Source organism: Calliopsis andreniformis, chromosome 12 (genome assembly GCF_051401765.1).
Source record: "Calliopsis andreniformis isolate RMS-2024a chromosome 12, iyCalAndr_principal, whole genome shotgun sequence".
Taxonomy (NCBI): Eukaryota; Metazoa; Arthropoda; class Insecta; order Hymenoptera; family Andrenidae; genus Calliopsis; species Calliopsis andreniformis.
Genome location: NC_135073.1, coordinates 798652 through 813790, shown reverse-complemented (window position 1 = coordinate 813790; position 15139 = coordinate 798652). Strand labels below are relative to the sequence as shown.

Sequence of the window (15139 nt, the reverse complement as noted above, 5' to 3'; positions counted from 1 at the left end):
CCATAACACCTTAGAATTAATGAATTAAAAATTTTATATACTTACGAAATAATACCAGATGATCACGATAAATAAGGCATCCAATACTTTTGTCTTGAAATTGATTAGATACTTTAAGTTATTGTATTCAATTAACACGTTCGCTGCCACCAGGAAAATGTTAGTGATGTGCCATCAATTCTTACCTTTCCACTTTACAGATACTAATGCTCTATCGACGCGCACGGAACATCGCACTTCGACAGTGGTAGCGGACGTGTTAATTAGGCACATGCAATTACTTGCATTGCAATTAATTACATTAGTGAAACGACAAAAATGATCAATATCGAAACAGGATACTATCATGTAAAATAAGCGAGCTTTCACTCGGATGAATTTAAAAGGTATTTATGAATAGTGAAGTTTTCAGAAAAGCTGTTCCTAATAATGTTCATAATAATAAAGTTATGTAAGTACTAAGGGGGCTATTTAGCTAGATGAAAGAAATCGTACTAAATATCCCCAGTATAAAGAGGGAGAAAGGCGCAAAACGTAATTACAGTCCCTCCTGTTCGTGCAAAGGAAGAGAAGGGATAAATTTTAGGACACTCCCCGGGGTAAATCAGGCAGATGTATCGTCGTTACCCCGGGCTGGCTAGACTGTGTCGCAGTCACACCGAAGGGCGAGCAATAATCGAATGCCACTGTACCTCCGCGCCAGGAATTCCGTCAGTACCCTGGGGACAAACAGAATGAATCGTTGGTATCTCAACTACACTGTAATCGAGTTCGAATCAGATGAAATATCGCTTTATACGTATACATATGTAGTTATCACATCGATAATGCAATATATATTTATTGTAAATGCATCGAATAATAAATGTTCTTATTCTGTGAAAGATTTACGAAATTATTGGAAATTTTATAGAACCGAAATTAAGCGTCGATATTTATGTTGACGGCTTAAATTTTTGGATGTTCATGTTTTGTCGTCTATTTCTTTTTTCTTTCAACTTCTACGTTTATCGATTGTCATTTATTATTTTTTCTGCATCGACAATGTATCAGTATTGATGCAGAAGCCAAGTTCTTAAGGGAGAAAACCACTGTGACGGATGGAAACAAACAAAATTATCTTTTATCTTCTTTTAATATTTACGCTTTCAGAAATGATCTTTCAATCAAATTATCTTACTCGCTAATGGTAGCTTTAAACTATAAATGCATGCTTCTTGAGTCCATGTTTTTCATACTGGGCGGATCCATAACTCAGTCAATTTTTATCCGGTTTACTTCAAATGTTAGGTGGAGATTCCTAATACTATTCTTTTCGATTGCACGTAAGGAATTTGCGATTAAATAATTGGTTCTTACATTATATTAAAAGAAATGCTGACTTTTCCAACATTTTTTCTACAAAATTCTACCATTTTATAATAAATTTTTCTTTTTTCAAATCTGTACGTGGAATTGAAACTACTGTCATGTAGCTTAAGAAAATGGAATGCTTTTCACACTGGTACCTACTATGATCAGTAATTAAATTGTTAATCTTTGTTTTTTAATTAAAATGCAAGATTTGTAGTTAATTGATTATATATTCGGAAATCTGAGAAGTCCAAAAAACACATTTGGTTCACGTATTTTATATTATAGTAGGTAATTTGTGGTAAAACGCCGAGAACCACAGAATTAATCACAGCAGAACGAGTACAAATTTATGAAAGACGATTGAAGAGCAAGTCCTTGAAAAAAATAGCTGTGGATTTCGAGATTTTAAGAGGGGGTATAAAAAATATTATAAAAAGTAAATGTTAGGGGCAAATCTGAAAATTTAATTGAAACAGGAAGAAGGAGAAAAACAACCATTCATCAAGACAGGCAAATAATTAAAGAAGATAAAAAAATCTATTCTTGAGACTACATTTATTATCTATTTTTTATATCTTGTAACCTTTTTTATATTCTTATAACTTAACCCTATGATATTTTTCTCTGTCTACAAGTGTTTTAAAGATATAGCTTATCTCCGTTGCGTTTTAGAAACAAGTTTGTATATATTTCTGAAAATTTTGTAAATAATTAGGTATGTACATAATTTGCAAAATCAAGAAAAAAATTTTACTGTGTTATTTGACTCAGTCAACGTTATTTTAATGAGTTTTTATAATATTTGAAAAAAATGTAATAAATTAAATTCTGCTTTGAATAATGTTTGAATTAAAATTGCGAATAAAATAAATTATTGGTAAATTGATATTGGTATTGGCAAAAATAAAAGCAATAAAAATCGAATATTGTACTCTATGCAGTTTTTAATGAAACCAAGGGTTACTTTGAAGTGGTCTGTAAAAAATGTTTTGTAAGTGAAACAACTAGGCAGAACGGATTATAATTCGTAACTAATAGTACAAATATATTAATGGAATACTAAAATAAAGTGATAAATACAAATAAAATTATGATCAATATTTTCCGATTTAATAGACATTATGTTGTTTGGGAAAGAATGAAGCTAATAAATTGCAATTGTCCAAAATGTTGTTTGCAATAGATCAATTTACGAATATTTTTTAAACACTGTCTGCAAGAAATGAATTGTAATAGGAGTTTTTCCGTCAGCAGAAATAATGTAAATCTCCTTTTCTGAGAGCTATGGATACGTAGATATTGATCAATCTTCGTCCAACAGGTGTATCATATTAACCTATAATTTAAATATTTTATTAGACACTTCTCTTTATGTTTTTGTCTTTACATAACACAATGTAGCAGTTAACGACAAATAATAAAAGATGTCCGAAAGTATAAAAATAATAGTATATCATACCGCATTAAAACATACTTTTTCGTTACCATTTCATAAATATATTATAAAAAGTGTGGTTTTTAATAAGTCAAGTAACTTAAATTACTTTTAAAAATTATGTTTTCAATTGTAGAGAAATAAATTTACCATATAAATATTTGCAGATTACACAGCCATAATAACTGTATTTATCTCTGTTTTTATAGCCTGTATGAAATATTCGTATCATGCAAGTTGTTTAGTGATATAATAATTACATATATTTATCAAATATTCAAACAGAAAAATTCGATAGCATTTACAATAAAAGTAGTAAGTAAAAGTAAGATAGAATGCGAAGTTTTAAATTCAACAATAAATGTATATTGGTGGGTAAGGGTGTGCAAGTACCCAAAATTACGGGTAAATAGCCGTGCCTTGGGTTGGGTAGGATAATGATCGAGTCGGATCAAATGGGGATCCCGAAGGTTGACATTCGGGTAACCAAAGCTGAAATCAAATCTAGCTGTGAACGGAGTCTCAAAAATTTGTAACTACATAAATTTGATGCTTGTTCACGATATTTTAATCATATTTGGTATTTAAATTTTCAGGCTTAATAGAATTTTCATATTCTATAGTATAGTGTATTCAGATGTAGAGGACCCCAATCAAGGAAAACAGTTGATAATATATTTCATAATTATTTTACTTTGTCTAACATTAATTCCGTTCTCATAGCTGTAAAAATGTTGCCAGTAAATTCGAACTTTTTTATTTAAGCGGAAGTAGAAAGACGCTTTTCCTTCTTTTTCTGCTTTTTTCGAGAAAGAACGTTAAAAGTTCTCAGATAGCACAGAGACGTCTTAAAATCGTTCTGTAAAGTCTTCATAAGGAGTTCAGACCTAAAATGGACGTCTTTAAGATGTCCAGTGCAATCTGGGGTATGCGTACTCAAATTTATCACTGAATACGATCTAAAACGATTATTTTCTGTTGGTTGATTCCGGTGCATTTCCCTCAATGGCGAGGAATTCGGAAGTTGCTAAATGTCGGCGACGTACGTCAACGGTAGATCACCGTATAGCTGCCGGCAGATCGATTGAGAGACCACGGGTCGTCATATGTACTATCTATGTCGTGTAATATCTACCCAATTTATAATACATCTTATATAATAATATTGTAAATGTAACGAAAATCATAACGAAATGTTATAGTATTGTAAACGTTCGAAAATCATAACGAAAATCATAACGAAAATCGACGAAACCTCAAGAACACTCTCGACTAGAATTAACAACCTACTCCAGAAGCAAGATACTTCACAAACTAATGATCCTACTAAGTACATCGGTATTCACAATAGCTAAGTGTAAGGATACACTAAGGATAGCTAAGTGTATTCTACAGTACGTTAAGTACATGTATAAAGAAATATACATATTTACAATATAGTCGACGACGTGAGATCATATAAAAAATCCGTGTATATAGTTATCGGTAAACTCGGGCAGATAGAATTTGATTGACTAGCAGACCGCATGGCTTCTGTAAACCCTATCAAAATATTGCAAGACGAGCTGCTAACTACGCATTGTCGATAATATTAAATTATCTTAACCGCTCAAATGATAACCTAAAAGTATTATTATTTCTGCAGAGTTTTTGTTTTTTATGTGGAAAAGAAGACTTGAAAAGCATGACACTCCAAAACGTCGAGAAGAATAAAAACGCATCATTGAAGGAATTCCTGTCTAAAGTTCAAGCAATGTTTGCATAGCGGAAAGCATGAAAACGCTTGAAGCTCCTGCCAAAACGTTGCATTCGCCAACGTTTAACGTTAACCAAGCTAGTAAACAGAAAAGGTTGATCCATGCAGTTCCGCACGAGAAAAATCCCAAGAAGGTGAATATGCACTATTATGCTTGCAGTAGTATGCACACGTGTTCTCAATGTAAATATCTTAACGCAGTTTGCAATAAATTCTGTTAATAAGGAATCTACTGTTAAAAATAACACTGCTAATTCAATCAGCCATGCACAGCACCATAAGCATCACCGAATTTATGTTTTATGTTGTCTAAATTTGCAATCCGATATGGGGTCAGATATCACCGTAATTGGTAAAGATCAATAGACTCGATTAGGGTTGCTCTACGTATGGGTGAATTGGTGAAGCATAGTGGTAGCAGTCGATTCAAAACAAGTACACACTCATGTCGCTAGTTGCAAAGGAGTAATTGTTCTAGGTTTGAATGCCATCCATTAATTAAATCTGTGGTCACTACCACTGGACCAAGGCCTTGATACGAGAACCGTGAACACAGTGCAACAAGATAAGTCGCAGTCTGAAACTGTAGCAGCGTTCGGCACTGACGGCACATGCCGCATAGTATCCAAAATGGTGTTGCCAAAGATAAGAATCATGACCTTGAATGCCTACTAGAGAGCTTTCCAAATACATTCCAAGAGTTCTTTTCTAATGGACATGCTGTACTTTTAAAGCAAATTTAATCTATGTATATAGGAATAACGCACGCCCGATACAATTACCGCCACTTCAGATACTTTACGCCATAGAGAAACCCTTAAAAAAAAACTCGAATGCTTAATTCTGAGTAATATTGAACGCGTCAAATGTTCGATCTTGGCATCTCTGATTGTGATTACGAAGAAGCACAATGGTAGTTGTCCTAACTTCTTGAATAATATTAATCGTGCTTTCAGCAAACGTTGATACTGTTATGTCCAAGCTCAATAGAAATTATTCTTTCAGCTTATCAGACCTTAGCAATGCCTTTTTCCAATTGAGATCGAAAAACCAAATCAGAAAATAACCACCATAACGACGCGACGCCAATAGGGCTATTTCATTTTCAGAGATAGCTGTTTGAAATTAAAACAGCTGCAGCTACTTTCCAACAGGCTCTAGATACCACTACTATCGGGATTAGAAAATGCCTGTGTATCGACGATATCATAGTGACGGGTTTAACACGTGAAAAAGATGACATCTAATAAGAAATGCATCTTCGATACCAATGAAATCGAATGTTTTGGTTTTATTGTAAAGTTTGTCGTTATTCTAACCAATCCTAAATCTACTCGAGCTATTCACATTTCGAGATTCATATACGTCGAGGAAGTCCAAAAATTCTTGGGAATAGTGAACTACTCTAAGATCTAACTCGAAAGAATCATCGTTGGATTTGGAACATGTCACGATCGAGCATTATAAAACATAAAAAAAGTAATGCATAATCCCGTTTTACTAGAGCATTTCAGTATTTAAGGGTGGCTGTAAACAATTACTACATTGTCAGTTTAATGCTGTTTATTTAGTTACATTACTTGAGCGAGACCAAGTTATCTTTGTTATTTCTAAAAATTTTGCTGTTTTTTGTTGTAAGTCTGTCGCACATTGTCTTCATAATTATATTTCATGTTTATTGCCACTATCATAGTATTTAGAAATTCATAGTTTGTTATACTCTAGTTTTTGTAACATATTAAGAGTAATTTATACAAAGTTTTCTTGTTAGATTAGGTTATGTTTTACAAAGCAAACGGAAATGGGAAAGTGTGACATTTGTTCTGAACATTTGGTATAGATGCTGCACTTTTAAGGAGGATTCACACATAGCCCTACCGTGACGACACAGTGCTGTCCTTAACCGTGCTAAAAAGTATCGTACTATTCGTACTCTAGCTTTGAAATAGAGCAGTTTGTACTTGGCCATACTTTTTTCCGCTCGTGCTCGAACCATGCTCATATCGTAAAATTGCATTCAGTACCAGTGGCAAAAATATCGTTTCCTTGTTTTTGAATGGAACAGATCATGCTAGTCATTTTGCCGGCCGTGCCTGAATTGTATCCGTATCATACAAGTTAGGTTTTCTTGGCAAACAATATTTGCTTTTTCCCCTTGAAATCAGTCGAAGGAAGTCATTTTTTCCTCACCCTTCGAGGAACCTCACACCCGAAACACTTTACTCCTAAAAACAAAGCCAGCAAAAGGTCTTCTAGTAATGAAAATTTTAAGTTCTATGTTTCTTATTAGATCGTCACAGAAATGTCACCGATTGGATCCTGCTGTTTTTCTGATGAAAATGATACCAAACATGATATAATTCTGATTATTTTTTTGGATTCTACTAACTCGAAAAAACGCTGAAGAATACAGGCTGAATAGTTTCAATGGAAACAAAGTCGACTGAAATGACGCTCTTGGAAAAAATTAAGGGATAACAAAAATCTTCCGGAAATTTTGGTCATGTCTCTAGTTATCGGATCAGGTACTCGATATTTTTTTTCCAATGAGTATGACATATTTTTAAATGAAACGCAGCAATCAGATTTTTAAAAATTTTCATCAACTTTAAAAGTATGCATGGACCGAAAAAAGTTTTTTCTGGCAAATCCAATGAAATCCTCTTATAAGGCACGCTTTTCTCTTTAATTTGGTTTTGTTTTGTTTTATCGTACAACTTTTACTGGCCGAGCTATTCGCGATCATATGAAAAAAGGTACTTGTCACTTTGAACACCTATAACTTGGGAACGCACGATCGATCGTTGAGATATGGTAATGAGTGTTTCGGAAAGCTGAGAAACTTTTCCTGTCAATTTGGCGAGATCTTTTTTTTATTGTGTTCAATTCATTTCAAAATGACCTAAAAATTTACATATTTGCTACTTTTCACAAAATATGATGCCACTTCAAGAAAAATTATGGAATCATTCAAGTGTCTACGTTTTCTTCAAATTAAACATATGCACAAGTGCTGTGCAATACGATCTGAAAAGTTGAAGGTTCGCATGTTGTACTTTACATTTACTCTTCGAAGCGGCTTTTTCTATTTTGGTTCTTAGTTCAACGATGTTTTAGGAAGAACAAAAGCTTTGAACAGTGTAGAAAAAACAGTTTTGTCCATTTTCTTTGAAATTACAACAATTGCTCAATACGGAAATTGCATTGAGTAGGCACTTTCATGGACTGACAGAGAACCGTGGTTCGTTTGAATGATCGGATGTCGAAGAAATGCGCGAAATAATTCTCGCTGCTGATGTTTGCGAGCCGCAGATTACTAAGCGCGAGTCCGAGTGAGGATATTTGTATGCCTAAGTATGTGGCCTCGCGCACGTGTCTTCTTGTTCTTTAATAATGGGTGTTGCACCCTTTCTGTTGGATAACTTCTGTCAGTCGATTATGCATGTCCATGTATCTCCGAATGACAACTTGCGGAATTCGTTGCCAAATTTGGTGGAGAGCATGTGCCAATTCCTCTAAATTTGCCAACGTTGGGTATGTCTGTCTCAAACGACGTCCGAGAGTGTCCCAAACATGTTCGATGGGATTCAAGTCTGGACTCATTAGTGAATGCTCGAGAACTCTTATTCGGTGATCCTGTAGAAATTGTTGCGTATGACCTGCGCGAGTAGTGTTGAGTCTCCCGAAATCGAGTATAAATACGACTTACAACCGACTGACTTGCACCAGAAATATTGGCAATATACCGCTGACTGTGGCTCTTCTTCAGCAGAGTCGCAACTCGAGCAATGTCGAGTTCAGCGATATGACGCCGAACCACGATTCGGCAAAAAAAGTGAAAAAAGAGAGACACAGCAAGAAGCGGTTAAAAGAAGTAAAAAAAGAAAGAGAAACAGTTCGAAATAATAAGAAAAAAAACGTTCTAAGACAAAAGGAAAATGAGATTTGGTAAGGAAGAGGAAGAAGCAAAAATAAAGTGACAGGTTAATTAGAAAGAAAAAAAGTTAAGTAAAGAGAACAGAAGAAAATCATAAAAAAGGAACGAAAGGTCAATTAAAAAAGACACGGAAAAACACTGAAAATATTAGTAAAATTACTACGTACTCAAATGAATATCCTCACTCGAAAATGGACAAAACTGTTTTTCCTACACTGTTCAAAGCTTTTGTTCTTCCTAAAACGTCGTTGAACTAAGAACCAAAATAGAAAAAGCCGCTTCGAAGACTAAACGTAAAGTACAACATGCGATCCTTCAACTTTTCAGATCGTATTGTACAGCACTTGTGCATATATTTAATTTGAAGAAAACGTAGACACTTGAATGATTCCATGATTTTTCTTGAAATGGCATCATGTTTTGTGAAAAGTAGCAAATATGCAAATTTTTAGGTCATTTTGAAATAGATTGAACACGATAAAAAAAAGATCTCATCAAATTGACAACTACAAGATTTTAAAGGAAAGTTTCTCAGCTTTCCGAAACACTCATTACCGTATCTCAACGATCGATCGTGCGTTCCCAAGTTATAGGTGTTCAAAGTGACAAGTACCTTTTTTCATATGATCGCGAATAGCTCGGTCAGTAAAAGTTGTACGATAAAACGAAACAAAACCAAATTATAGAGAAAAGTTTGCCCTATAATAAAACTTCATTGGATTTGCCAGAAAAAACTTTTTCTGGTCCATACATACTTTTAAAGTTGATGAAAATTTTTAAAAATTTGCTTCCTGCGCTTCATTAAAAAAAAAAAATGTCATACTCATTGCAAAAAAAATATCGAGTACCTTATCCGAAAACTAGAGGCTTGAAGCTACAAAATAATAGTTTGAAATATTTGTTATGATCAACTTTTGCGGAGATATAATCATTTGAAGATGACCAAAATTTTCGGAAGATTTTTGTGATGCCTTAATTTTTTCCAGGAGTTTATAAAGGAAGTGTCTAAAAACACCTATCTCAAAATACTTTCATAAAATTAGCCTCTTTTCTGCTGAATTCTATATTACGTAGAAAATAATTGACCATTATTTTCATGTCTCCAGAAAATATTATTTTGCAAAAAGAAATTGCTCTGCTGTTACTAATTTTTTAAGTAAGAAGTTAAATTATTAAGTTATATAAAGAATTAAAACTTTTTTGAAATGTAGCATCTCTCCTGGAAGTGGGGCGTCTCTTCCCAAAAAGACAATTCGTAATTTCATTTGTTTAAAAGTGATATGTACTGAAACATTAACTTATTTCAATGAAAATAGTAATATAAGATACGTACTGTTTCAGAGAGACGCGGAAGGGTACGAAAAGACTGCTAATCACACGTCACAATAACTGACGGTATGCACAACGGAACTATTCTAGTTATTTATATAATATTACTAGTTATTATATAAGTTTTTTTGGAGTAGAAAGTTTATCCATTAAGACATAAACATGTGGGCATTGTTGATCTGTGCAAGAAAACTCTAACATCCTCTAATACAAGTAATATTGCGATGGCTACACCAAGGAAATTAATATTTAATGAAGTAAAGTAACTGTGTTTTCTTAATTCAAATTTAAAATAAAATAATATTCATATTTAACACATTATACATCATGAAATGTTTTTCTTGGTTATGGACTTTTACATCTGATTACGCTACAAAATGTAAAAATCCCATTAAGCCAGAAAATTCAAGTACCAAATGGAATTAAAAGATCATGAACAAGTATCGCATGTACGTGATTATAAACTTTCGAAACTCTTACCTCTGTCAGGCCCAATTTCAGTTTCCGGTATCTGAAATCACGAGTACTCGAATATAATAAATTTGGGATTCCAACCCGATTCTGACAAAAATTCCTCCATTTCGGTCACTCGCGCACCCCTATTCACGGGTGAATAAGAAATCTAGCAAACTATATAGGTTCTTTTACGACCTGAAGACTGTCAATTCCTTATTCGACCTTCGCAATTTTTATATAGTTGCTCGAATTCCAGTCGTTCCAATACTCCTAAAATCATCATATCGCAACCTCATGAGAAAAACAGTCACAAATCAAGATCTTTCAAGTTTTATTTTATTGCAAGAAATATCCTTTAACGTATAGATTTACCATCATTTTTAATTTAGAAGGAATAGATTTTTGTATAAATTTTATCTGAGGTACTTTCATGAATCTAGAATGAAGTAATTAAATAATTTTTTAAATAAAAGTAATCTTTCGTTTTTTCCAAGAATTTTCCAACAGTTCCAATACATAAAGTTTTCTTGCAGTGGTGCGATATACATATTAGACTGCGATCTCATAGTCTGTGATTCCGGGAGTCTATAGGCTCGTCATAACTGTTTGGCGAGTGTAATTCAGTGAATTGTAGACAGTCAAGCGATGTGGCTAACAATAAGCCCGTTATCTAACACTCAGTCGGGTCGATTTGAAATGTTTTGGATACTGAAAATTCTATTAACAGTAGCTTATTTTTCAGGAGTTTCGAAATTAAATAGTTTAACGCTGCATATATTTCCTTCGAAAGAATCTATGACAGGGACTTAGAACGCACGTGGTGTAGGGGAGTGAATGAAACTAAATAATTCTACTACACACTTTTCGAATGTCATAAAAAAGGTTATTTGACACTTCCAAGACTAAAGTATTTTCAGAAAACTATCTTTAATGAGTAATAATTCCTCTTATAGGTATAAAAATGATCCAAATGAGTCTCCGGCTAGTAGCGATAGCTACCACGTAACTCAATGAGTGGATCATCGATTTCGAATGTACTAACCATACAGGGTGAACGAAATATCTTGATTACCTTGAATATCTCGTCTACATTTTGTAATAGGATGAAACGAGAGAGGAAAAACTTGTTTGATTTGGAGGGGCAAATATTATGGCATGCAAAAAGTTTGTCTGGAGGTTATGCTTTTTTAGATTTTAAGGTCATCCCAATTTTTTTAAGCGGAACGACATATTTTTATCATCGTTGCATGATAACTCAGGCCAAGGCCAACCGAATGACTTAGAATTCACGTGTCTATGAACGCGAAAAATTCAAAAACGTTTTGGTAAGTCAAGAAATAACGAATTACATAATTATAATATGTGTTCAAAATGCTATCCCTAATTTTCATTGAACTTTTGTATACGTACTCCAAGTGAAGGCCTAATTTATTCAAATAGATGTACGTTGTTATTCATTGTAATCGTTCAAACATGTAACGCTATGGATGTCTTTTATTTGGTAATCATTCAGTGTATAACTGCTGTACCTTCACAGTAGTACTCTCACATTCACCGTAAATTGAGAGCAAACTGACAGAGTTTGCGAGCTCTGTACAATGTAGTTGTATTACGTACTTATTAAATTATTCGCCAAAACGTTCTGAATTTTTCGCGTTCAAAATCACATGAAGGTCATAGTATTCTAAGTCATTGGGTTGGTCCTGATTTGAGCTATCATGCAACGATGATAGAAATATGTCGTTCCTTTTAAAAAATTGCGGTGACTTTGAAATCTAAAAAAGTATGACATTGAGACAAGTTTTGTACATACCATAATATTTGTCTCTTCGAATCAAGCAATTTTTTCCTCTGCCATTTCTTCCTATTACAAAATGTAAATGAGATATTCGAGCTGGTCAAATTATTTTGTTCACCCTGCAGAGGGTGTCTCACAATTAGTAACTCTGTTACAAGGCGATAACTTTCTTACTGTTACTGACAAGCGTAAATATTTAAGGAACAATTTGTTTGGTTCAAAGGGGCATAGTTATGATAAAAATCATTTCTTTCTCAAGGTCATATTTTTCGAGATTTCAAGGTTATCGATATTATTTTAAACGTATTTTTAAGCGTATTTTTATCATTACGTAATAGCTAATGTTAAAACGAATCTAACGGCTTATGATACATTGACCTTCAGATGATCTTGAGCGTGAAATATTCAAAAATTTTTAAGAACAATACTTAAAAAATAGAATTAATAAATGTTTCGAAGTCAATGGATATTATTTTGAACACTTATTACAATACATTTTTCATTACTTATCTTTATATTGTGGTTGTTTTAGTATTCACATCCATACCTAAAAATTTTTGAATTTTTCACATTCAAGGTTACCCGAAGGTCAATGTATTATAGATCGTTGTATTCGTTTTAATCTCAGCTATTATAATATGATAATACAAATATACGATCCCATTTAAAAAATATCGATGACCTTGAAATTTCGAAAAATATAACCTTGAGAAAGAATGACTTCTACTATAACATGTACCCTTTTGAATTAAATAAATTGTTCCTGAATCATTTCCGCCTATTACTAACAGTAAGGGGGATATTCTCTTGTAACAGAGTTACTGAGACACCCTGTATATGTATAAGACTATATATCTTCTTGCTGAAGGCAAGACAGAAGTTATAGCTTTATCTCTTTTATATATCCTAAAGTGTAATGTTCATGCGTCAGAAGGTGACGAAAAGGGACAGAGACGTATACATTTGTACTCTAATGTTGCCTTCATTGGCCTCTCATTGAAAGTATACCCAATGCCCTATATAGTCTTATACATATATGGTATTAACCCTCCGAAAGTAGACTGGTGCACTGACAGCGGCGAATGCCAGACCAAAATGACTCAGCGTCCGCCGGCCGAGGGTTAAAAGGGAAAATGTTCGGAGGTAGCAAGCGATTCGACATCGTATCGATAAAAATTAAGAATATTTGAGTAGAGAAGACAATGTGATACCTTGTGGTAAAAGGACTGTGTTGAGTCTCCCACCAAAACTATTAGAAGAAACGTATCTAGGATTACTTTGCTAATAAATTCTATACATAGAAGGTTGGAAACAGTTTAAAAGATGATCCTGGCCGTTACTATAAGACGAAAATTAAGAATGGCGAAATCAAGTCTGAGTTCTTGTTTACCAATTATAAGTAGGTATCTATTTGAACAAAGTAATAGTTGTAAACCCTGAACTATTAACATTTAAAATTAACCAAAGTCAGAAACACCCGCGTTGGGTTCTTCGGCTGTGAAAAACATCGCTTTCAAGACCACATCATCTCGTGCATTTTAGGAGCCTCAACCACCGCAAATACATAATACATGTGTGAGTGACTTTTTACTGAAATCATGCGACTTTTTCATCATTTTTCTTTCTCATTCTTATGTTTTTCTTTTTTCTTAATTTTCACGGAGTCATTTGATGACATGATATTTCTTTCCTCTCTACACTATGCATTAAGTAGAGGAAGTTACAGAGAAATAAGAAGAGAAAACAATACAGTGTCTTTGATTTAGAAAGATACATTTGTTTTGTGCTGTCATATGTTTATGTCTTATGTCGTATACGTAATGAGCGAGACTTCTTAAGTGATTATGAAATTATCTTATTTGTACTTGCAGACTAATGCCGATGTTAATTTTTTTTGTATATACTTAATGTTTAATCAATTGGAAACAAAACTTTAAAGACAATTTGGTTATTCTTGATTATCATTTCGCCAAACAGTTTTAATGAACATACAGACTTGTTGAGTTAAACTATGGCAGTCGAGTTACTATGCACTCAAAATTCTATAGGTATTCTGAGAATCGTGCACTGCGTCAAACTGATTCGTTCCACCTTATGTAAAAAAAGAAAGAAAAAAAAAAAGAAAAAGAGGAAGAGATGTGCTACCGTATATGTATCTTGAAATTTGAATCAGAGCAGATTTGGTGCGCTAAGCTTTAGTCACAAATACTAAATATTCTTTACCATTTTATGACTGGTTATAAAAACAGCGTCACAACGCATGTGCTGAACCTTTCTGTGACTACTATTTTAGAAAAATCTACTGGTAGTTTGGCTCTAAACGTAAACACTATTAAAATATTTTTCAAAATGTTTGAAGTTACACATACAAATTATATGTAGGTGTAAAATACTGTATGCTGTATTTTAAAACTAGCGGTGCACGGGAGAGAATGACAATTTTGCTAAAAAGAGATAAATTCAATGTAAAATTGAAATTATGTTTGAATTTTAATACAACTGTACTAAAATGAAGTTGTAGATGATTGAGGAATATGTAAGAAGAAATACTACATATATATAAGGAAGAAATATTTTAAGAAGTGATTTTACATGCTAAAATAAGATGAAAATTATAAATGATATTTCCGAATGAGTAATTGCTGAAAATACGCATAAAATACCTCCGTCTGATAGAGGAATGTCAGCACGTATTATGTAGTTAACACATTGCGATTCATCGACGTAGTAATGACGCCGCGCTTGTTTCCACATTTCGATCCACCAACGTAGTGACGACATTGCGCTTATTTCAACTTTCTGGTTCATCAATGGAACTATGCCATCGTAGAATGGTAACATTGACTTTATCAATAAACGAAGGCATATTTGACTTGCGGAATGGCTCAGCGTAGACTGTGGACTGTAAAGTGTTAAGTCAAATACGGAGAGGATAGGTCGTGCATGTCTGAAGATACCCACTTATCTCCTAGCGTCGTATGTATCAATTTGACTGCAAGATAAATGGATCTGCTTACCTAGGTGTCTGTGGTCCTACCCTCACAGCATTTCATGCAGCTATGTAGTGGAAAT

General features: G+C 33.6%; 1 protein-coding gene and 1 long non-coding RNA gene across 12 annotated transcripts in view; both read right to left on the bottom strand.

The window, feature by feature from the left end:
• LOC143186325 (uncharacterized) overlaps positions 1-15139 on the bottom strand; it is a 451287-nt gene that overhangs the window by 17908 nt on the left and 418240 nt on the right. For 9 of the 11 annotated variants that reach the window (XM_076389907.1, XM_076389912.1, XM_076389911.1 and 6 more), the window contains one exon: positions 693-719. The exons of the other annotated variants lie outside the window; for them this stretch is intronic. In XM_076389907.1, coding sequence (XP_076246022.1) covers positions 693-719 — 27 coding nt within the window. The remainder of the gene's footprint in view (positions 1-692; positions 720-15139) is intronic. 11 annotated transcript variants of the gene reach the window in all.
• Positions 6345-14851, bottom strand: LOC143186328 (uncharacterized). The gene is made up of 4 exons (XR_013003038.1): positions 14731-14851; positions 10465-10539; positions 10294-10324; positions 6345-6772 (listed from the first exon to the last, which is right to left on the bottom strand). It is a non-coding gene; the product is annotated as an uncharacterized LOC143186328 (long non-coding RNA).